Raw genomic sequence first — 24,107 nt, 5'->3', positions numbered from 1 at the left:
GAACGTAGCTCGTAGACTCAAAATAGGAAACATGGAAATTCAAGTTTCAGAACGAAAGTGTTGTATGCTTTAAGAATTTTCTACCATTTTTAATTAAATGTTCTAAACTTTAATAAAAAAAAAAGTTTTTCTAGCATAGCATACAGTTTATTTTCTATCCACGAATAAAAAACAGTAGACTCGTGTTTGAGAGAATTAAGTCGGGTCCATCAACAAAAACATGTAATCATTCAACATTTTTGGAGGCAATTCTAATTTTTGTTGATTGAGTAGGACAAAACATGCACCGGAGACCCGGATTTAAGTCAGAATTCATACTTTGGGGAGCTGGACCTGGATCTTTAGAAAGAAACGTCCTGTGTTCTGCTGTGATCTGTCTGAATGAACAAATTCGGAATACCTAATGAATAATTTTATTATTTTTGTAGCTTATTTTCTATTTAGTAGGCTTCTTTATTAGTGTGAATAATAAAAAATCTTAAACATTTTTAAAAAGAAACGTAAGTGATTAGTAGTTTTTTAAGCCATAGGCTTGCAAGTGGCTGGACGTCAAAAATGTCACTTTCTACGAAACGTCATTGTTCGCATAACCATGACTGAAAGATGTCAAACGAAGTTTATAGAAAAATTTGATAATCAAAATTATATTATTTACGTCGGTGTTATATCAGCTTCTCTCGCCGTTTTATATTTCTACAGGTGCATTTTGATATAGCTTTAAGTTGTCGTCACTTCCCTGTGAGTTGGCATATCGATAACCCGATTTCACGTTTGCAGATTTCACTTCATCGCGATCACTTTGAGTTATGTGTTGGGATGTGTGGCTTGTTATTACGGACTGAAATCAAACGTACTTCGCGACTACGTGCGGCTGCTAAAGTCCCACTTCTCTGGGATAGCAGACGAGGGGCGGGAAGACGATGTGCCAGTCAAGGTAACTCGTTTGATGTTTTTTGTTATTACTGACGTCCGCCTTTTATGTTTGGTATGAATAACGCCTCTGTAAACAGTCTGCGTGTGTGCGCTTTTAATAGTTCATATAAGGAAAGTGCTACATTGGGTTTAATGTTGATAAGATAAGTATTAACTTTGACCTAAATGATTGGCAGGGTTGTGTCACCTGCGGGTCCCCGGACTGCGCCCGGCATGACCCGGGGATGCCCGTGGACCCCTGGGAGGGGCTCCAGATACACAAGCAACTTGATCAAGCCATAGAAGATGTAAGTATGTTTTTATTAAGCTTTATCCTCGTAAGACCGAAGAGTAAATTGTGTCGACTTCTAAGTATCGCCGAATGTGCTTTCAGAAGAACGAATAATTTGAAGTAGTAAACGCCGAGCACTTCGAGTAAAAAAATTTCTATGTTAGAGATTTTCTTTTGCATTCATATTTTCAGGGGCCCTATATAATAGTGCATAGAGCTTATTTTAGGTGAAAAATATTAAAAAAATGTTTTCTCTTAAAAGAACATTCGGTATTACAGACTTTAAAAAGGAAAAGTAAATAAATTGTATTTTATACTTTAAAGTAAAACATAAATGTAACCTTTTAAATAAATTAATACTACATAAAGATACAATAACGATATTAATAAATGTAACTGAAAAGGAACAACGGTTTTAATTTTATTTAATGTTTCATATTTAGTACTTTTAAAAGTACTATCGGTTTTATAACATACACTAATGATAGGTTAAAATGTACAAGAAGTAAAGTGAATATTCATGTTAATTATAATATTTACTAAACAAAAAATCAGAACATTCTCATGGTAAATATTCTCAATCATATCATTATTTTAAAAGTCCAATACTCAATCCCATCTCAATAGAAAAAATATACAAAAATAAAACTTTCACCATCAATACCGAATGTTCCTTGCAAAGAACTTTTATTTTTAAACTAAAAAAAATCTTACAAAACTACTTCAAATTGGGAAAAATAATTTTTTTGCTTGTTTAGCAGTATTTTAACTTAAATTATACTGGTCAGTTTTGCAATTAAACTACGTTTACGTGAAGAAAAAAAATTAATCGCACATCATGTCTTCTTGGACGAACCACCTTGTCAAAGAAAAATGATAATTTGACAGTGACATTTTGTTTTTTTTATATTAATAAGTTCGGATACCTGATTTTGAATACTTTAAGCCATAGACTATCACTCTTTTCTTTCGATAGGCGCGAATTTTTGAACTTAAATTTATCGCTAAAGTTTTAGTTCCTCTGATGGCACATCCGGCGATACTTCGAAGTCACCTCCGAAAATGTCTCGGCGTTACTGACTACAAAGTTTCAGTTCCTTCTGAGGCACATCCGGGCTTACGAGGTTATTGTACAGGAAATAGAGCTTAATATCAACTTCATTTATTTTTTTTATCAACATTTTCTATTTGTTTTCATACTTGCATGAGGTATAATACATATTTCTGTTGACAAGTTTTTGCCACAAAAATCATAAATGCCATAATTTATGCTCTACTTCTCCAGTTTAATTAGTAATTCTGTAATTTTCTGTTTGTTTATGTTTTTTTTTATTTGGTCTATTTACTTAGTAGTCATTAATTTTCATACTTTATTAAGGAAGATTCTATGGTGATGCCATCATATAAGTACAATCTTATGTAATAAAATTTGCTGAGGTTAATACTATCTAATCTGGTATTATCATTAAGCTACTTATACAAAGCTTTGTTGCCTTCATCTAATTATACATGAAGTAAACATATTTGGTTCACGAAATTAAAATAAAAAGAATCTTGTTATTATCACTTTCATTTCTTCAAAGCATAATATTGAGTTTCATTGTATGAAATATTACAGTTGTTAACCTACTTTTGTTAAAGTAATTAAGTTGAAGTTATTGATAAGTTAAGCAATAAATCTAATTTATTTTCTGATTCCAACAACATTAACATAGCTTTAATCATTAACAATGTTTGTGCCAAGTGGGGATTATTCCATTTATTAATTTATTGAAAGAAATTAAATAGTAAAAGACTCATTATGTCTTCTTTTTTTGGTCAACAAGTAATTTAAGCCCTACTCTTTATCTGATAGAGTAAAAGTACATGAGACTTGAAATATGTTTGAAATGAATGAGACTTGTTCTTTGAATTTAAATCATACTTTATTATTGTACTGATGACTCATGTATTGTCATGTTTTAGCACTGCTCACCATATTTGCTGATGCTCATTGTCACTAACATCTTGTACTTATTGTACATTATCATATTTCAGTATACTATTGTGTGAGTTGAGTAGTAGATTATTGTACAAGCATTAGAAATGAAAATGTACGAAAATTGAGATTTATGATTAAACTTCTTCCTGAAGTTTTCTCTTTTCACTGGTTGGAAGGTGGAAAATCGATCACATCCTATTAAGAAATCTGAAATATTGTTTAAATCCTGTTAATTAGTGCTTGTACATTACAAACCAGTTTTCAATCAATGTCAGTTCTTCGTGATTTGGTGCTTGAGAACTGTGTTTATAGATAACAATTTAACCTGTATTTCATCCAATTACCCACAAAAAAACTTAATCGCCGTCATCTAGGATTGAATTAGGAGCAGATAATTTTTACGAAATTAAAAATATCTTATAAGCTTTTGGATTTGGTGGATATCTTATTTAAACAGTAGTGAATATCTTAAATTAAACCAAAGCAATTTTAAATGTTTGATACATGTACCTAGCTTTTTTATATCAATTATTGTAATGCCGCCTTTCAAATAGTGAAGCTACGATATCCAAATAAAAACATCTTAGTATCCAAACGGTGGAGGGGTCAGACTAGCCGACTCGTGATCCGAGGAACGCGGGTTTGATCCCCGCCGCGCTCGACTATTGTGGTGAAACCACAAGCATATTTAGCTTACCATGAAGGGTTAATGGGATTAGCAATTTGTAAATACAAATGTATATAAAAGCGAAAGGTCACTGGCTGGCTGTTAGGAGTCTCAAATTTTGCATAAGGGTTCCTTTTAAAATGTAGGTGCTCACTAAGACGGGATTTTACAAAATTCAACCCCTAAGGAGGTAAAACGGGGCCCAAGCGTACGAAGACGCGGGCGGGCCGCTAGTTGCTAATATTCTTTTAAAAATGCTGAAGTTAAACCTACATTATTATTTTCTGCAGTTCTACAACACAATCCTGGACCAGTTCATCAATACATGGTACAGCAAGATCACGCTGCAACCGTTCTTCGTGGATGAGTTGCGGTACCAGCTTCGATATGCTTCCGCCAGTTTACTCCGGAGAGCTCTCAAGGTACATAAAATAGATATAATGTAGCATAGCAGCCGAAACGTCAAGCCGTGAGTACATAATGTAACTCATTAATAAATGTCGCGTTAAGACCCATGTCTTTCTAGTTTAGTCGAAATGGAACACGAAAGTTTTAAATCTTATATCTCAAGCTACATTTTGGTTTACATTTAAAAATAGATTTTGCAACAAAAGTTCTCAAGTGGCGACCACAAGCCGGAAGATTAGGTGGACCGACGATCTGGTGAGGGTCACGGGAGGTGCCTGGATGCGGGCGGCGCAGGACCGGTCTTAGTGGAGATCCTTGAGGGAGGCCTTTGTCCAACAGTGGACGTCATTCGGCTGAAACGAACGAGATTTTGCAACACACAAATACTTTTATAACCTTCCTCAAGTTTCGACTCGGTTGCACGACTCATTGTCGCGGGTCCCGTTATAGTGAGAATTTAGTAAAAATTTAAATACGAAAGTTAAAATGTTAAATGGATTTTTCTTGATGTACGATTTGGCACAAGGACAAGTGTGTCTTAAATATAATTAGCAACAATTATAGTGCTTTTGCTATAGGTTCTTCACTAAGTTCACTTGAAAAATGAGAATGTTCACTGTTGCTCAAACTTGTATTTTTTGTCATAGAAATAGATTTTAGTGCGAATTGTATTCGTGTCAAAAAGGCAATCATTCGTGTCAAATTGTGTAACAACTGAAGTAGAACAAGTGTAAGCTATGTCACGTCTCATTAAGATATGTAAATAATACCGCAAGAATGTGATTCGAAGAACTGTGTGTCTGTAACATTTACTCATTAAATATAAAACGTCACAATGATATTATTAGTAATCGTAATGACTTATAAAACCTGGTTATGATGCCTTATCAACGAAATGAATGTGCTTATCGGCCGTTTGGTGTAGTGGTTCAGAACGGACTACCATGCCGAGAGGTCCCGGGTTCGATTCCCGGCCGGGCAGAAATTGAAATGATGAATTTTAATTTCTGTGACGGGTCTGGGTGTTACTATGTATAATATGTATGTATTTAAAAAAAGAAGTATATAAGTAGTATATCCGTTAAGCTAGCACCCATAACACAAGCATATTAATTGCTTACTTTGGGGCTAGATGGCGCTGTGTGAGATTGTCCAAAGATATTTTTTTTTTTTTTTATTTTATCAAGCAGTCAGCAAAATAAAGTTTAGATTTAGGAGTATACATAATACGAGTATGGTACCTACACTTAAATGAGTATGATCAATGATGTAAATAAAATATTTACAGTTATTGTTGCCATTTCTATTTATCTAGCGGCGTAAGGGGTGTGTGTATTAGAGATGGGTTATACTAGGTAAATTTGATACTAGGTGCACCTATTCCAAGTATTTATTAATACGTGATCCAAATACCTGTTCCACTTAGTACGTAGTAATTTACCATACTTGACGCGACTAGTGCGGACTAATCCACGTATTATGACTTTAAAATACAATTTTCTTTGAAAAGATCCACTCGTAGTATTAATAATGCAATTTGAAATTGAATAATAATGTTTTTGCTGGTTGTTGATTGATTGATATCCTCCCTTCATAAGTTCATACTTCAACAGGCTTAGGACTGTCAACTTAAAAGTTGGCGTATTTAAAAGATATCAATTTCATAAAAATATTTACATAATTTTTTCTATTTTTTATTTATGCAATTATCACGGACGCGTGACAACAAACCAAAACAAACCTGTCGGAAGAATAAAAACTGGTTTTTTACCGGCTAGTCAACAAGGAGTGAGCTGGATGAGAGAGAACAAAAATTAAAATATTCAAAACCTTACCTGTGTACAAATAGAGTTTAAATTACGTAATACATCAAACACCTATTCCTATCTCACACCTGCCTGCGCTCAAATTTGTTTGTCAGACAGAGACGGAGTGAATATCTACGTTCGCACATAAGCTTAGCGAGAAATACGCGGTGCGCGTAATACACGACTACGGATTATGCAATAATAACCTCTATTACTTTGATGGTAGGGTCGGAAATCGTGTAATTTAAAAAATACTTAGCGAGAAATACGCGGTGTGCGTAATACACGACTACGGATTATGCAATAATAACCTCTATTACTTTGATGGTAGGGTCGGAAATCGTGTAATTTAAAAAATACTAGGTGGATCAAGTATTTTAAAAATTGGAATAGGTGCCACTTAGTACTGTAAAATACCTAGTGTGTGGATCTGTTCTAGTAAATACGTCTCATCTCTAGTGTGTATATTCGTCTTCGTCCTGCCACCGTATTTCCAACCTTACTACCTTGTATTGAAAACTACGAAAACTTGCCGCTATAGATTGTTTCATCCATGAAGATGCGCCCCACCAATTTTTGGTCGAGGGAAGCGCGGGGTGCAGGGAGTTTGACTCGAGCAATCCGAGCGTCATTATTATAGTGTGCGTGTACACTCAAGGATAATTTAGCGTGTACCGATAACACTCAAACATTAGCGGAAGAATGGTGGGGCGAGTCTTCGTGGATGAAACGATCTTTATAAACGCACCACCGCACAATGAAAATGAAAATGAAATTTATTCGTCATTATCATTATCAATGAGTAGGTCATCTTCATAGAAACGCACGGGCGCGGTTTGTATGTGAGCGCGCCAACACGTATGCGGCGCGCACGCACACACTGACAATGACCTACTCATTTGTATTTACTCTGTAGGTACTTCAGCTCGGCTTTCTTTACTTCGGTACCTACGTAGCGTCTCTAGAGCCATCAGCCTTTAGCAGATATCTAGTGACGCTGCGTAGATAGGCCCCTCCCTTTACAACGTGTAGAGTGGCAATGGCGGTGCCACCGAATTTCCAAAGAGAACTCAACTATGGTCTGTAAATTCGCCGCCCAGGTAGACTACCCGCGCGTGCTGACGTCACGCCTGGTCCCGTGCGCGTTACGTCACTACTCCGTGTGCGCGGGCGCCGCGCCTCCCGCGCCGCACCCCGCCGCCGCCTCCCGCGCGGCCGAGCTGAAGTATCTACGCAGCGTGACCAGAGCTATTATGCCGTATCTGCTGAAGGCTGATGAGGCTGAAAACCCGTGAGTTTATTTTCATTATTATTATTTCAGCTAGGTAGGTCCAATTTCGAGAAGGAGGTCAATCGTCGAATCCAACTCGGCTAGGTAGCGTTCGGGAAATTACGCAACATCTTTTCGTCCAAAAATACCCCAGTGCCTGAAGACGAAAGTCTACAACCAATGTGTGTTACCTGTGATGACTTATGGCTCGGAAACGTGGCCCCTCACTATGGGCCTTATACAGAAGCTCAAAGTTGCACAGCGTGCTATGGAGAGGGCTATGCTCGGTGTTTCTTTACGAGATCGAATCAGAAATGAGGAGATCCGTAAACGAACTAAAGTCGCTGACATAGCCCGACGGATCAGCAAGCTGAAGTGGCAGTGGGCAGGGCACATGGTACGCAGAACTGACGGCCGATGGGGCAGCAAAATTCTGGAATGGAGGCCACGTACCGGAAAACGCAGCGTGGGACGTCCACCCACAAGGTGGACCGACGACCTGATAAAGGTAGCGGGAAGGCGCTGGATGCAGGCCGCTACCAACCGTGCGATGTGGAAGTCATTGGGGGAGGCCTATGTTCAGCAATGGACGTCCTGTGGCTGAAATGATGATGATGATGATTATTATTATTTCATTATTAGCATCAATTTCCCAGGACATACTTTACTTCACCTTAACCCAGCGGTTCCCAAACTTATTTAGTCTACTGCCCACTTTGAGAATAAATTATCCCATCAAAAACAATACTTGTCAAAAAAACCAAGTCTCGCAACTCAGTTGTTCTACGGTAAAAAGTTGTGAGATCCATGTAATACCAAGTCCAGGCCAGGAAATCTTTAACATTTTACATAAATTATTGACTTGGCCATCGCATGAAAACACGTGTAAATTAAATTATTTAGTTCCCCTCCCAAGCCTCTACACAACGTCCCGATTTTTTTTTTGGGTCTCTTACCGCCCCCCCTTAAGCCGGCAGCGCCCAAAAGGGGGCGTTATCGCCCACTTTGGGAAAGACTGTTAACCGATCACAGAAACTAAAGGGATATGTGACAAGGGGGCGGGGCCGGTGTCACAGAAATATGCCCAAAAACAGAACACATTGCTCGTGAAAGCAATGATGACAGCAGCGACGTCATAATGTAAACAGCTTACATTGCTTGCGTAGTATTAAAGATAATTCGAAAGTTGAGTACTGATACCGCAGTGGATAATGAGTACATATTTTGATTTCTTTGTGTGTGTGAATTTCTAATGCGACACTGAGTTTCGAACTTAGCACATTAGTTGGCACCTCTCTATATCTCTATGTTGACCTTCATTGGTTGGGTTTTTATTGGCGGTCAAGCTGTAGATCCTGGCTACACAGGACTTGCAACGGTAAGAACGAGAGGTGGGAATAGTCCCATCCCAAATCATCATCAATGTTTTATCCCCATCCCCACCGCCAAGATAAGGAATTGAGGGAGTGCTAAATTAAATTAAAGCATTTTTTCACCAAAATGGATACGAAGTGAGACGAGCGACATAGTGGGCAGGTTATTTCCTCGATAGCAGAACTTGGTTCTGCGTTTTCGTTTCCACGAAATTTTGCTTATAAGTTATAATCATGTCTTGTCTCCGCCTCACTGTTTAATAGTCTCCACAAACTGTAGTAAACTTGCAATCTATGCCGGTTCACATTGACACAGGTACGTCTGTGGTTCTTGTCTTGCTTCCTTGGACCAAGTTTGCTTCGTATTCAGCCCCAGACCACAAAAAATACTATTCGTTTAGGAATTCTTTACCATTGGAACGAATAACGCTGCAATTTTTATTCTTATACGTTTATTACCCTTTCCAGTGTGTTCCGGGTGCTAATTCGCGAGATATTCGCTGGCTGGGTGCTGTTATCATTGACTGATGTCTTGGCCGACCCCTACATACTGAATACTCTCATAGTACTGGCCACGGGAGACGAGACCATGGCGCAGCTGCCCACCACTCCTAACTATAAGGTAAATAGGGATAGGGAAAAGACCGCGACAGAAGTCAAGTATAGTCTGGTCTGTGAGCACGTAGAATTTTGTCCAATGACCCCAAGCTACCCATCGTTATCGCTCGCGCGTAATTATGTTGCTGTCGCGCTCGCACACTCACTACGGCCGGGTGCCAGTCGCATAGTCGCGACAGCAATATAATTACGCGCGAGCGATAAGGATGGGTAGCTTGGGGTCATTGGACAAGATTCTACGTGCTCACAGACCGGGCTTTAGAAAATGATCATTCTCAAGCTTAAACTACAAACCTGGGGGGGGTTTAGTTATTTGTTGGAAAAATCGACAGCCACAGTTCATGTTTTTGATGGGATTTCACTTACCCAAACAGATTGGGATAAGCAGCAAGTATTTGACATTACCGTCCAGCAATCAATAGAAATACTTTGTATGAACTTGCAAATTCGATTCTTCTATTAGGTTTATCGCTACCCTACCAGTTTAGTCACTATCAATTTGTAAGCAACTAACTTAAAAATCATCTCATTTGATTCAAAATATTCATTATTTTTGACGTTAGATTAGAGGACAAATCGAGTTTTCAGGCAATTATTTCAATTTCAATCTTAATTGATCTATGCTATTGATTCCCAGGTAGAATTCCTGGAGCGTTTCGCGCGCCACACGGAATCCGTATACTGCCAGCGGCCCAAGCTCTTGAAAGTAGACCTGGAGTGGGTGATCAGCGACCAGGACTACTTCTACGCCTTCATGCAGCATCTGAAGGCCACCAGCCATATACATCTGCTGCAGTTTTATAAGGATATCAGTGAGTAGCTTTCACATTATGTATGTTTTTGATAGGAATAATAATTAAAATAATTATTCTGTGTAGTTGGTTTTGAATTTTATAATCTTTGATATTATGAAGTCCCTTTTCAGAATACTATTACTATTATTATTTGTTTTATAAAGCCTGGTCCGTGAGCACATAGAATTTTGTCCAATGACCCCAAGCTCGCGCGTAATTATGTAACGCGTTACATATTACGCGCGAGCAAAAAGGATGGGTAGCTTGGGGTCATTGGACAAAATTCTACGTGCTCACGGATCAGGCTTTAGATGGATTTGTAATTAGGTAAAACTCATAGCACTCGCCCGCCAGCAGGGCCGTCTGTAACTTACTAGGGGCCCTAGGGCCTGGAGAAAGATCTTTTATGACAACAGACGGGGGTCTCCTCGATCGCGGGGCCCTGGACACGTGCCCGAGTGCCCAATGGGAAAGAGGAGCCTGCCCGCCAGTTAATCGTTTCGAAAACGACTAACGTGAATGGGCTCCGCGCTTCTAGCGGGGAGATCTACGCAAAAAGTGCAAGACTACATTTTGAAAATAATTAATCACTTGTTACTGTGCTGCTTGCAGAATTATTCCAAACGAAGCTCCTAAATCCAGACCTGGATTCGTCCGAGCAAGCCGCGCTCCTACAAGAAGCTCGCGACATGTACGAGCTATACCTCTCGCCGCGGAGTCTCAGCGCCGTGCCGCTAGACGCCTCCATCGCTGCGGAACTACACGATATACTGCACAGCGCGCACAGCATCAAGCGGTGAGTGTACCAGCAACACTATGCGGACTCTAGCCGCCATGTCACAGCAAGCTCGGGACATGTACGAGCTATACCTCTCGCCGCGGAGTCTCAGCGCCGTGCCGCTAGACGCCTCCATCGCTGCGGAACTACACGATATACTGCACAGCGCGCACAGCATCAAGCGGTGAGTGTACCAGCAACACTATGCGGACTCTAGCCGCCATGTCACAGCAAGCTCGGGACATGTACGAGCTATACCTCTCGCCGCGGAGTCTCAGCGCCGTGCCGCTAGACGCCTCCATCGCTGCGGAACTACACGATATACTGCACAGCGCGCACAGCATCAAGCGGTGAGTGTACCAGCAACACTATGCGGACTCTAGCCGCCATGTCACAGCAAGCTCGGGACATGTACGAGCTATACCTCTCGCCGCGGAGTCTCAGCGCCGTGCCGCTAGACGCCTCCATCGCTGCGGAACTACACGATATACTGCACAGCGCGCACAGCATCAAGCGGTGAGTGTACCAGCAACACTATGCGGACTCTAGCCGCCATGTCACAGCAAGCTCGGGACATGTACGAGCTATACCTCTCGCCGCGGAGTCTCAGCGCCGTGCCGCTAGACGCCTCCATCGCTGCGGAACTACACGATATACTGCACAGCGCGCACAGCATCAAGCGGTGAGTGTACCAGCAACACTATGCGGACTCTAGCCGCCATGTCACAGCAAGCTCGGGACATGTACGAGCTATATCTCTCGCCGCGGAGTCTTAGCGCCGTGCCGCTAGACGCTTCCATCGCTGCGGAACTACACGATATACTGCACAGCGCGCACAGCATCAAGCGGTAAGTGGGACATTATTCATGAGGCTGTGCCTTATAGGATGTTTACTTTTACATGCACAGGTTTGTACTTATGCCAGCACAGTTTCTCAGCTGTGCAGGAAGAAGTTTCCATCGCTGCGGAACTACACGATATACTGCACAGCGCGCACAGCATCAAGCGGTGAGTGAGACATTATTCATGAGGCTGTGCCTTATAGGATGTTTACTTTTACATGCACAGGTTTGTACTTATGCCAGCACAGTTCCCAGCTGTGCAGGAAGAAGTTTCCATCGCTGCGGAACTACACGATATACTGCACAGCGCGCACAGCATCAAGCGGTGAGTGTACCAGCAGGCCTGTTCATCTCCGCGAGTTTACATCGAAAACAAAACACGCACGATGGCCCACCTACAGGATACTATTCGACAAGGCCTCACATACGAGCGAACATTGACTCACGCACGCGTATTCTTGTGTATGATGGAAGGAAATAAAGAAAATGGTGTACTAAATACTGTGCAGTATTTAACTGCCTGAATATGATAAAAACACAGAATGTACTTTTTTAAGTTGCCTCAAGACACTGAGAGGTAAATATTCATGATAATTCATGCTAAATCATGTATTTCCTCCGCCATTTTCCGCAGTTTGGCACCTCACGTCACATCATTTTACCGAAGTCAGCCCTATAGCTTCGGCGCAGTGCCGATCACTGACGTTTGTCAACAAAATGGTGCTTGACTCTTGAGACAGGCTAAATTACACCATATTGTCAATGACATTGAGCATACATTTTTTTAAATACCTTCGTGAAGTAAAACTTCTGTACGTAGTACTTATTATTATTCTGTGGTACTAGCAACACTATGCGGACACTAGCCGCCATGTCACAGCAAGCTCGCGACATGTACCAGCTATACCTCGCTGCACGATATACCTACTGCACAGCGCGCGCGCACAGCATCAAGCGGTGAGTGTACCAGCAACACTATGCGGACTATAGCCGCCATGTCACAGCAAGCTCGCGACATGTACGAGCTATACCTCTCGCCGCGGAGTCTCAGCGCCGTGCCGCTAGACGCCTCCATCGCTGCGGAACTACACGATATACTGCACAGCGCGCACAGCATCAAGCGGTAAGTGGGACATTATTCATGAGGCTGTGCCTTATAGGATGTTTACTTTTACATGCACAGGTTTGTACTTATGCCAGCACAGTTCTCAACTGTGCAAGAAGATTATTCCATCGCTGCGGAACTACACGATATATTACACAGCGCGGACAGTATCAAGCGGTGAGTGGGACATTACTCACGAGGCTGTAACCTTGTAAGATGTTTACTTTTACTTGCACAGGTTTATACTTATGCCAGCACAGTTCTCAACTGTGCAAGAAGATTATTCCATCGCTGCGGAACTACACGATATACTGCACAGCGCGCACAGCATCAAGCGGTGAGTGTACCAGCAACACTATGCGGACACTAGCCGCCATATCACAGCAAGCTTGTGAGTACGAGCTATACCTCTCGCCGCGGAGTCTCAGCGCCGTGCCGCTAGACGCCTCCATCGCTGCGGAACTACACGATATACTGCACAGCGCGCACAGCATCAAGCGGTGAGTGTGCAACGGGGCGTCTTAGCTAGCTCAGTCTGACACCCCGCTGTTTAGTACTAAGTTTGCCTTCTGCGATGAGGGATGTGTACCTATCCAGGATGCCTACAGGGATATTCGACCAAGGAAACGCACAATCAATAACACAATGGCACTTTTTATTTCAGGTTCCACAATAGTTCCTTATTCTAGTTTCACTGACTCTAAATTACTATTACTTAAATAATGAGCAAGTTATTCCACAATTACAAATCTATTATGACGAGAGGGATAGCGACGCGCCCGGTTCGCGTCTCGAAACTAGTTTACGTATCCGCGAGAGGGGCGGCGCCCTGTGCGAGGTTCAGCGAGTGTTAGTTCGGATACTTATAAACTAGGGGGGTAGGACGGTTCGCTCCAAAATCGGTGACCGAGGTCAACGAAGTGGGGATTCGTGCACCAAAGGTAAAAGGCTTGGGACCTACGTGGCGAGTGGGGAGGAATTACAGGAAGGGTGGCATCGGGATTGAGTAAAGCATGCACTCGGTAAGGATTTGAACGGGTATACAGGCAGCGATGGTTCGCTCGTGTCGCGGAAACCGCGCGAGCAGAAAGACCTATCGAGCCAGGTTAGTGGGAACAGTGAGGGCAGCTATTCACAAGTGTACCAGCAACACTATGCGGACTCTAGCCGCCATGTCACAGCAAGCTCGGGACATGTACGAGCTATACCTCTCGCCGCGGAGTCTCAGCGCCGTGCCACTAGACGCTTCCATCGCTGCGGAACTACACGATATACTGCACAGCGCGCACAGCATCAAGCGGTGAGTGGGACATTACTCAAGAGACTATCTTGTAAGATGTTTACTTTTACATGCACAGGTTTGTACTTATGCCAGCACAGTTCTCAACTGTGCAAAAAGATTATTCCATCGCTGCGGAACTACACGATATACTGCACAGCGCGCACAGCATCAAGCGGTGAGTGTACCAGCAACACTATGCGGACACTAGCCGCCGTGTCACAGCAAGCTCGGGACATGTACGAGCTATACCTCTCGCCGCGGAGTCTCAGCGCCGTGCCGCTAGACGCCTCCATCGCTGCGGAACTACACGATATACTGCACAGCGCGCACAGCATCAAGCGGTGAGTGCACCAGCAACACTATGCGGACTCTAGCCGCCATGTCACAGCAAGCTCGGGACATGTACGAGCTATACCTCTCGCCACAGAGTCTCAGCGCTGTGCCGCTAGACGCTTCCATCGCTGCGGAACTACACGATATATTGCACAGCGCGCACAGCATCAAGCGGTGAGTGTACCAGCAGGCCTGTTCATCTCCGCGAGTTTACATCGAAAACAAAACACACACGATGGCCCACCTACAGGATAATATTCGACAAGGCCTCACATATGAGCGAACATTGACTCACGCACGCGTATTCTTGTGTATGATGGAAGAAAATAAAGAAAATGGTGTACTAAATACTGTGCAGTATTTAACTGCCTAAATAATAATAAAAACACAGAATGTACTTTTTTAAGTGGCCTCAAGACACTGAGAGGTAAATAAGTAGTTAATAATATTCATGATAATTCATGCTAAATCATGTATTTCCTCCGCCATTTTCCGCAGTGCCGATCATTGACGTTTGTCAACAAAATAGTGCTTGACTCTTGAGACAGGCTAAATTACACCATATTATCAATGACATTGAGCATATGTACATTTTTTTAAATACCTTCGTGAAGTAAAACATCTGTACGTAGTACTTATTATTATTCTGTGGTACCAGCAACACTATGCGGACACTAGCCGCCATGTCACAGCAAGCTCGCGACATGTACCAGCTATACCTCGCTGCACGATATACTGCACAGCGCGCACAGCATCAAGCGGTGAGTGGGACATTACTCAAGAGACTGTCTTGTAAGATGTTTACTTTCACATGCACAGGTTTTTACTTATGCCAGCACAGTTCTCAACTGTGCAAAAAGATTATTCCATCGCTGCGGAACTACACGATATATTGTATTGCACAGCGCGGACAGTATCAAGCGGTGAGTGGGACATTACTCACGAGGCTGTAACATTGTAAGATGTTTACTTTTACATGCACAGGTTTGTACTTATGCCAGCACAGTTCTCAGCTGTGCAGGAAGAAGTTTCCATCGCTGCGGAGCTGTACGATATATTGCACAGCGCGGACACTATCAAGTGGTGAGTTTACTGTGTGCAACGGCACTTGCCTATGTACACTTATACCAGTACAGTTCTCAGCTGTGTAGTAAGACTTTGTCGAGGAGCTATGGAGGAGGACTGTGATTAATGATACATATCGTAACGTAACACTGATACAACAACGAGGGTGTGTCATATACAGCTTATAGTTATACTTTCCTTCCTTCATACTGCGAAAAAAACGCCACTACCGCTGCGGACCTATGTGACATACTGCACTGTGTATAACGGTGCTACTGGTACTGACATGTTATAACTGCCTAACGCGCATTCAGCATGGAGTAATAAACTTTATTTTGTTTTTGTCTGTAGATTACAAACGAGTAGAGCGTTGTACCAAGCCGCGAGACAGTCGCACGCCATCCTAGAGAAAATTATGCTGCCAAAGTTTTTACACAGTGAAGAGGTATTTACTACATTTTTTACACTTTTTAGAAGGACATTAATAATAAATGTCTTAATGCAAAAGTGATTATTAAATGCAAAATACTTTTGTTTTCAGTATTATAAATTAGTGATTGGATCTCGAATACCGACTGGCTATCAGAAACAAATGACCAGAAAGTAAGTGGAAAAGTCTTATGCCCGTTTTCACCATCAATCCCTAATTTTTGAGTGACCCTTATGACAACTAAATTCCTGTTATTTGTTACCTACCATAGGGGTCACTTAAAAATTAGGAGTTGATGGTGAAAACGGGCATTAGTTCCTCTAGATTCTCTAGTTCCTCTCCTGTTTTAGAAGAAATATATTTTTACCTTTTAGGCCCAGAACAGACGGTGAAACGCAACTGCAACGAAACTGCAACTTTGTGATGATTCTGATGAATGAAACTGAAACTGAAAGTTTCAAACTGGTCGCGTCATGTGTGGTCTCTCAACGGACGCTCTGGCGGAAACTTATATGCAACTCAAAAGTAACTAGCAGTTGCAGTTTCGTTGCAGTTGCGTTACACCGTCTGTTCTGGGCCTTATCCAACAGATATTCCAGCCAGTAACGTCTATTATATCTTTCCAGGCCTCAAGAAAGACTTCTACAAACAGCTTTAAAACTAGGCAACAGGTTAAAAGGTGCTCTAAGGCCTCAGACCATAGACGGGCAGGTTTTAGACTGTTTCACCAACTCCGAGGATTCCGAAGGGGACGGCGGGGAGAATATGGATATCTTGAAGTATTTAGAGTCGCTGGCGAATGAGGATAGTTTAAGGGAGCAAGACTTGAGCACGTACAAAGTCGTGCTTACCAACGTTGAGACGAGATTGGTGAGTACATTCTTAATTTTCTTATTTTCAAAAACAGGCTCTGTTCCAATTTTATTTCCTTTACCCATTTGTCTGATCAGCAGTAAGAAACTATTTTCTGGTTAAAAAATCTAGATTCTAGATTGTCCACTGATTGTTCACAATGTCGGCAAGGACTCACTTTCAATTACATTGAGGCAGCGACTGAGCTATCAAACATAATGTCGCTAAACGAAACTCGTTTAGTGATCAGCACACTCGCTAATGGATTATCCCAGCCATTATACTTCGTAGTGCTGACCGTTGGACGCTTTCGCACAATCACTTAATTAATAGTATAGTAGTATTTAATAGCCAGGCATAATATAATAGTATCGGAACATAACGCCTGACTACATAATTTGAAACTGGGTAACGTTCCTTGAACAAGGCAATATGTAGTTGATAGTTTTTCGCGTTTTCGTTAGCGATGGGACAAACATCTCATTCTCAACGTGATTATTCCAGCAAGCGCCGCCTCGTCGCGGCACCGTCCGTGTTTTCACGCTCGCCGTGCACCGCGCCGCGCCCGGCGCCGCGCCAAGACTGTGGGCGCTCGACCGAAGCGAACATGACTTCCACTTATTACGAGCTAAACTGCTTGAGTTCCACGGGGATAAACTATTACATGAGCTTGCGCTGCCTTCCCGCAGGTAACTAGCGTGTGTAGAGCGCGTTAAAACAATTACAACAGCTATCTACGGTCCGTCGTAGTGGAATTGATGTTCACTCTAGCCGCGCTTGGCGCCGCGCCAAGACTGTGGGCGCTCGACCGAAGCGAACATGACTTCCACTTATTACGAGCTAAACTGCTTGAGTTCCACGGGGATAAACTGTTACATGAGCTGGCCTTGCCTTCCCGCAGGTAACTAGCGTGTGTAGAGCGCGTTAAAACAATTACAACAGCTATCTACAGGCCGTAGTGGATTTGATGTTCATACTTAGCCGCGCCGCGACTGTGGGCGCTCGACCATGACTTCCACTTATTACGAGCTAAACTGTTAGAGTTCCACGGAGATAAACTGTTACATGAGCTGGCCTTGCCTTCCCGCAGGTAACTAGCGTGTGTAGAGCGCGTTAAAACAATTATAACAGCTATCTACAGGCCGTAGTGGATTTGATGTTCATACTTAGCCGCGCCGCGACTGTGGGCGCTCGACCATGACTTCCACTTATTACGAGCTAAACTGTTAGAGTTCCACGGAGATAAACTGTTGCACGAGCTGGCCTTGCCTTCCCGCAGGTAACTAGCGTATGTAGAACGCGTTAAAACAATTACAACAGCTATCTACGGTCCGTCGTAGTGGAATTGATGTTCACTCTAGCCGCGTCGCAACTGTGGGTGCTTGACCGAAGCGAGCATGACTTCCATCTGCTTCGGGCTAAGCTGTTACAGTTCCACGGGGATAAACTATTACATGAGCTTGCGCTGCCTTCCCGCAGGTAACTAGCGTATGTAGAGCGCGTTAAAACAATTACAACAGCTATCTACGGTCCGTAGTGGAATTGATGTTCACTCTAGCGGCGCTCCGCCTGTGGGCGCTCGACCGAAGCGAGCATGACTTCCACTTATTACGAGCTAAACTGTTAGAGTTCCACGGGGATAAACTACTGCACGAGCTGGCCTTGCCTTCCCGCAGGTAACTAGCGTGTGTAGAGCGCGTTAAAACAATTACAACAGCTATCTACGGTCCGTCGTAGTGGATTTGATGTTCATACTTAGCCGCGCCGCGACTGTGGGCGCTCGACCGAAGCGAACAATGACTTCCACTTATTACGAGCTAAGCTGCTTGAGTTCCACGTAGATAAGCTGCTGCACGAGTTGGCCTTACCTTCCCGCAGGTAACTAGCGTGTGTAGAGCGCGTTAAAACAATTACAACAGCTATCTTCGGTCCGTCGTAGTGGAATTGATGTTCACTCTAGCCGCGCTTGGCGCCGCGCCAAGACTGTGGGCGCTCGACCGAAGCGAACATGACTTCCACTTATTAAGAGCTAAACTGCTTGAGTTCCACGGGGATAAACTATTACATGAGCTTGCGCTGCCTTCCCGCAGGTAACTAGCGTATGTAGAGCGCGTTAAAACAATTATAACACCTATTTAGGGTCCGTAGTGGATTTGATGTTCATACTTAGCCGCGCCGCGACTGTGGGCGCTCGACCGAAGCGAACATGACTTCCACTTATTACGAGCTAAACTGCTTGAGTTCCACGGGGATAAACTATTACATGAACTTGCGCTGCCTTCCCGCAGGTAACTTAGCGTGTGTAGAGCGCGTTAAATCAATTTATTTATTTATTTNGAAACTAATCGAGTTTGGGTTCGTTGAATTGAATTTGTCTTTTCGAGCACTTTAATGCTAGATGATGTCCAGGGTCCTGATGATTTTTTGCCTGTTTCGCCACTTCTGGATAAGTTGTGGATAGCCTGTCTGACGGATCATTTGACACATTATTATAGAAAATACGTGCTATCTAGATTGATCAGACACTTAGAAGAATGCTAATACTCCACTTTAAAAAAAGGTGACAAAACCTTGTTGAAGAATTATAGACCCATTTTGCTTCTGAGCCATGTCTACAAGCTGTTTTCGATAGTCATTCTAGCAGGCTCGACGACTTTCAGCCCCCCGAAAAAGCCGATTTCCAAAAATGCTTTAGTACCATATACCATAATAATATACGCAAAGGCAGATTATACGGAAGATCAAGGAGTATAATCAGCCACTTTGCGTTTGTGAACTATGAGAAAGCCTTCGATTCGTTTGAAACATGGGCAGTGCTTCAGTCTCTTCAACTGTGCCAAATTGACTATTGATTGATACATTAAAGTGTTGAAAGGCTTGTACAAACACGCCACAGTGACAGTCCGTTTGAAGATCAGGACCCGAAACCTATCCAGTTGCAGCGAGGGGTGAGACAGGGAGACGTCATCACCACCGCCCTGGAAGATGTTTTCAAGCTTCTGGGCTGGAGCGGATTCAGCATAAATATCAACGGTGAGTACATCACCCAGACAGCAGACGTAGTCGTAGTCATGGCTGAGATCGTGGAAGATCTAGGCACAATGCTCGATGGCCTCAATAGAGTCTCTCAACAAGTGGGTTTCAAAATGAACATGGACAAGATTTAAAAATCACGTCTAAAGACCGTGTTGCACCCACTCCTCTAAAAGTTGGAGACTCTACACTCGAGGTTGTTGACAATAATGTATACCTGGGACAAATAGTCCAGTTAGGTAGGTCCAATTTCGAAAAAAAGGTCGATCATCGAATCCAGCTCGGCTGGGCAGCCTTTGGGAAGCTTTACGATATTTTCACGCGGCTTCTCCGTCGCGTCGCCACTCCACTTTAAATCCACTTTGAATCCTCTTTGAATCCGCTTGCAATCCGCCAGGGTGGCAAGGGCCTTAAAACTCAGAGGCACACTGATGTTCAAATACCGTAGCCGAGTCCTAAAGCCGCGGTACGCGTTNAGACATGACTTATCTTATAAGTAGGTACCTACTTACTTACTACAAAATATGCAAAATAAGTTTCATTTACTAAAAAAAAAAGAAACAAAAAACGGTTACCATAGCTCAATCTGACACAAACAGTTGAGACGCCACAAAGGAGTATAGTTTCCTTTTATACTGTGTTTGGGAGTAGTGCAGGAGATCACTTTCAGTGGCACCAGTGGCCCCGTAGAACCTGTTATATTCAACGCAGAGTCTATTAACGATATTTTGTGCTCCCAGATTTGTCCTATACCGCTTGACAATCAATTACAACATGTATCTCAGGTCTATAGTAGACTTGATTGCAGCGAGCATGACTTCCATCTGTTAAGAGCTAAACTGTTAGAGTTCCACGGGGATAAGCTGTTACACGAGTTGGCGCTGCCTTCCCGCAGGTAACTAGCGTGTGTAGAGCGCGTTAAAACAATTACAACGTCTATCTAAGGTTCGTAGTGGACTTGATGTCATATCCATCCGTCATACCGTTACCGCAGTGGATGCTTTCCTCTACGGCTCTTGTGCACGGATCTCGAAAGTGGCAACTTGAATATAGTAAGCGGACGGCGGATAAGATGTTGTAAACGTCCGCTAAAAAGCCACCATTTTTAGTACGGTTTTTAGTGCCTGCAAATTAACATATTATTATTTCCTGTGCAACTAACGTTATAATTACCAAATATTATTACAGAGACAACAGTCCAATGGAGACCCTCCGCTACAAATACGAAGACTTCCTCCAACGCTTACTCCAAAAAAGCCTTCTTCAAACCAGCGAGCTCCTCCACCTATTCCTCACAGTGGATGGAGACTTCTCTATGGTCGTGCAAGCATCGACCCTGAATGCAAATAGCAGTGACTTGGCTAATATCTATCAGTCCGTCACGCATAAACTGAGGAAAGAGAAGGGACAGCATTTGGAGAGCTTTCTGAAGAATCTGCTCGTGTCGTCGGATATTGACCGGTATCAGGCGCTGTGAGTATTTTATATTGTTGGAGTATTTTTAGCTATTCCACGTATTCATAAGTGGACGGAGACTTTTCCATGTTGGTGCAGGCGTGAACTCTAAACGCTAACAGCATATTTTTTTTTAAAGAAGGAGTAACCTTAACCCCTCGATCTATGCTAAATTAATTATGCTTGTTTTGAGTGTGAGAGGAAGAATTCCTTGGAGACCGACACCGATATTATTGTCGTCTTAAAACATTTTTGACTTCGCTAGATGGGCTGAGTTGCATCACCTTTATAACTATAACTATAACCGGTTAATGTAAGATGGTGCAACCCAGCCTTAATAATATCACTAACTTGTCGTATACCGTGAGCACTGTATCAGTGCTAGTTTCAATGACTTTCGCATTGTTGTTTGGATTCTCGGTATACGATCAGCTAATCAGTGTAGAAATACTATCTGACACATTATTTTATTGTACCTCACAGCAAGCAAGGCACAGCGCGCGACGTGGAAGAAGCGATAGAAGTGAGCGAGGAGGCCGACACTATACCTCTACAGCGGCCGCGGCGTGCGCGAGATATAACAGACTCCGTGTTTGGGGACAACTTCGGAGTACCACCTAGCGCGTGCCACCCTGGGGACATACAACATCAGGACGCTGTGTGTGGGTTCACTCAGTGCGCCATGTTTTTGTGTGAGTACTATGTCCCTAATGTAAATTAAATATACCGAATACATACCTCACAATAGATCGAATAATTACAACAACCTTTTATTTGGCTTATTATTATTATCTTGAACTTGAAATGTGAATTTTAGACTTACAACTCGTTGATAATTTAATTTCGTTCGTATGTGATTAGGGTTGCCAGGTCCAAAATCACAAAAGCCGGACTTTGTGTTTCATTTGGCCGGAAATTTTAGCCCAAAAGCCGGACATGTGACTGCAACTAGTGTCACTGCAATTAGTCAGCTCATGAGTGAGTACTATCATCATCGGTTGCTAACCAACATCCAGATGCATACGCTTCATATGATTCTGTGGCTCGACTTTCGCCTGGCGTGGCAACCAAATAAAAAGCCTAACAAAAGCCGGACAGGCCGGACAAGGAAATATTTGGCCGGACAAGACCTTAAAAAGCCAAACATGTCCGGCTAAAGCCGGACGACTGGCAACCCTATATGTGATATTTATCCAATGCATTGTTTTGTCATTTGAAATGAAAATCAAAATATGACTCATTTTGTAACTTCCCGCCAAAACAAGTACTGACAGCTGCCACAGATATACGAAAAAAGGTTTTGCGTTTCGTTTCTGCACTCCGCTATGTTACAACAAAAAAGAATTCATGACCATTAATCAATAATAAGCTTTATATTTTATAATTGTTTTTCTTTCTTTTTGCAGTAGTGAAAGTGGTGAAGGCCCGTGGATTCGTGACTGCCATAGCTGGGAGCGTGTTTTGTGTGACGCGCGAACTCGTAGATGACGCTTTCGACGCGCTACTCAATAAGGCTCTATGTCGCTTATTATCGGAAAGAAGATTGGCACATTTAATACGATTAGGACATGGTATGTAATTTATGCTTACAAATTTAACTAACTTTTAAATAAAATAGCAGTGTTTATTTCTAGATTTTACATTTATTGATATTGACCATAATTTCTCCACAGGGCTATTATTTGGTAAGAAAGCATCAACTCCCCGCACCGATCCCGCGAGACAGCGAGAGTTGGCGCGGACACAACTTCTGCAGAGCATTCCTTCGCCAGCCGTGTTAATAGCCGGCAATGGCCTGCCAGTGGCTGTGCACAAGGCATTTGAAATTATACAGAGGCCACAACTCAACAAACAGGTAAGTTTTTAGACAAAAAATACTATACAACCGAGAAAGTCAAGTGTTTAATAGAAGAAATCAAAAAATTCAAAAGAATTACATATCTAATTATTCCATAATCTTGAAATTTAATATAGGATTCATTTGTTGCAGTTGGTCTACAATTTACTGGACTTGTGCCTGATGGAACTATTCCCCGAATTAGGTGCTTCAACTGAGCCATCAAAAGAACCAAAGAGTTGAGAATAAATTTAACCCACTATGTGCTATGAATTCTGTATTTACTTGCCAGAGTCAGACTAAGGCCATCACGGGACCGAACAGGTCTTAGGTACAGCCAAAATTGTGATTTCGATTATTTTTTTCACATTAAGGCCTTAGTCAGCCACTGGGAAAAATACATATTTAACATTCTGTAAATTTACAGTTGATTATAAACTTTAATGTTAACTTTATTGTGAGTAATTTGTATTTAATTGTAAATATTCTATTGTATCATAAATATATTTTTATAATATTAGTTATAAAGCCTTTATTCGTAACCTTGTGTTAAGGTTGGTGGATGGACAAGACCATAATTTTGTTAGCATGTAAATGAATATTTTTAACTGTTTACTTGTTTTCAGTAATGAACACCAATTACAAAATATTTTGATAAAAGAACTGGTTTTATTTGAAAATACCTTGCTATCTTACAAAAATCATTAATTAAATGAATAAATATAACAGTACTTTAATGGACAGCCAGCCGTACTGTGGCCTGTACTGAACCGGTACTGAACTGTGTAATAATTTATGAATAATTAAAGTTATTGACCACCCGAGCACCCTATGAAATTCATTTATTCTATATTAAGTATAACTTTTGTCTGAAAAACAATGATTGGTCCATACAGATATAGTTCCAAAATACTGGACTGTCCTGTCGATGACATTGACAGTGGGGCGCCACCGTCAATACCGGATCGCTGG

The 24,107-nt window shown here is 42.3% G+C and overlaps 1 protein-coding gene across 1 annotated transcript; it reads left to right on the top strand.

The window, feature by feature from the left end:
- The first annotated feature begins 475 nt into the window (after nt 1-475).
- Nucleotides 476-23,795, top strand: LOC114352135 (uncharacterized). Its single transcript, XM_028303607.1, has 24 exons — nt 476-699; nt 778-934; nt 1,110-1,220; nt 4,143-4,274; nt 7,169-7,359; nt 9,180-9,333; nt 9,967-10,141; nt 10,736-10,919; nt 11,099-11,251; nt 11,431-11,583; nt 11,970-12,068; nt 12,624-12,866; nt 12,927-13,025; nt 13,109-13,348; nt 13,996-14,148; nt 15,880-15,973; nt 16,070-16,131; nt 16,585-16,828; nt 17,315-17,499; nt 21,032-21,316; nt 21,782-21,990; nt 22,705-22,869; nt 22,972-23,153; nt 23,289-23,795. Exons 1-24 carry the CDS (start codon nt 593-595, stop codon nt 23,376-23,378), a joined length of 3,867 nt encoding a protein of 1,288 aa, XP_028159408.1. The 5' UTR covers nt 476-592; the 3' UTR covers nt 23,379-23,795.
- Nucleotides 23,796-24,107: the final 312 nt, after the last annotated feature.

Source organism: Ostrinia furnacalis, unplaced genomic scaffold, assembly GCF_004193835.3.
Source record: "Ostrinia furnacalis isolate ACB-3 unplaced genomic scaffold, ASM419383v2 OfSCF1259, whole genome shotgun sequence".
In the NCBI taxonomy this organism is placed as follows: Eukaryota; Metazoa; Arthropoda; class Insecta; order Lepidoptera; family Crambidae; genus Ostrinia; species Ostrinia furnacalis.
The sequence above is the reverse complement of the archived record's forward strand: the minus strand, read 5'-3'. Positions and strand labels throughout refer to the sequence as shown.

Coding starts and splice junctions, on each gene's coding strand:
- LOC114352135 (XM_028303607.1), top strand. CDS start 593: ATGACTGAAAGATGTCAAACGAAGTTTATAGAAAAATTTGATAATCAA. Junction 10,142..10,735: donor GCAGTTTTATAAGGATATCA/GTGAGTAGCTTT, acceptor TGCTGCTTGCAG/AATTATTCCAAACGAAGCTC. Junction 13,349..13,995: donor AGCGCGCACAGCATCAAGCG/GTGAGTGTGCAA, acceptor CAAGTGTACCAG/CAACACTATGCGGACTCTAG.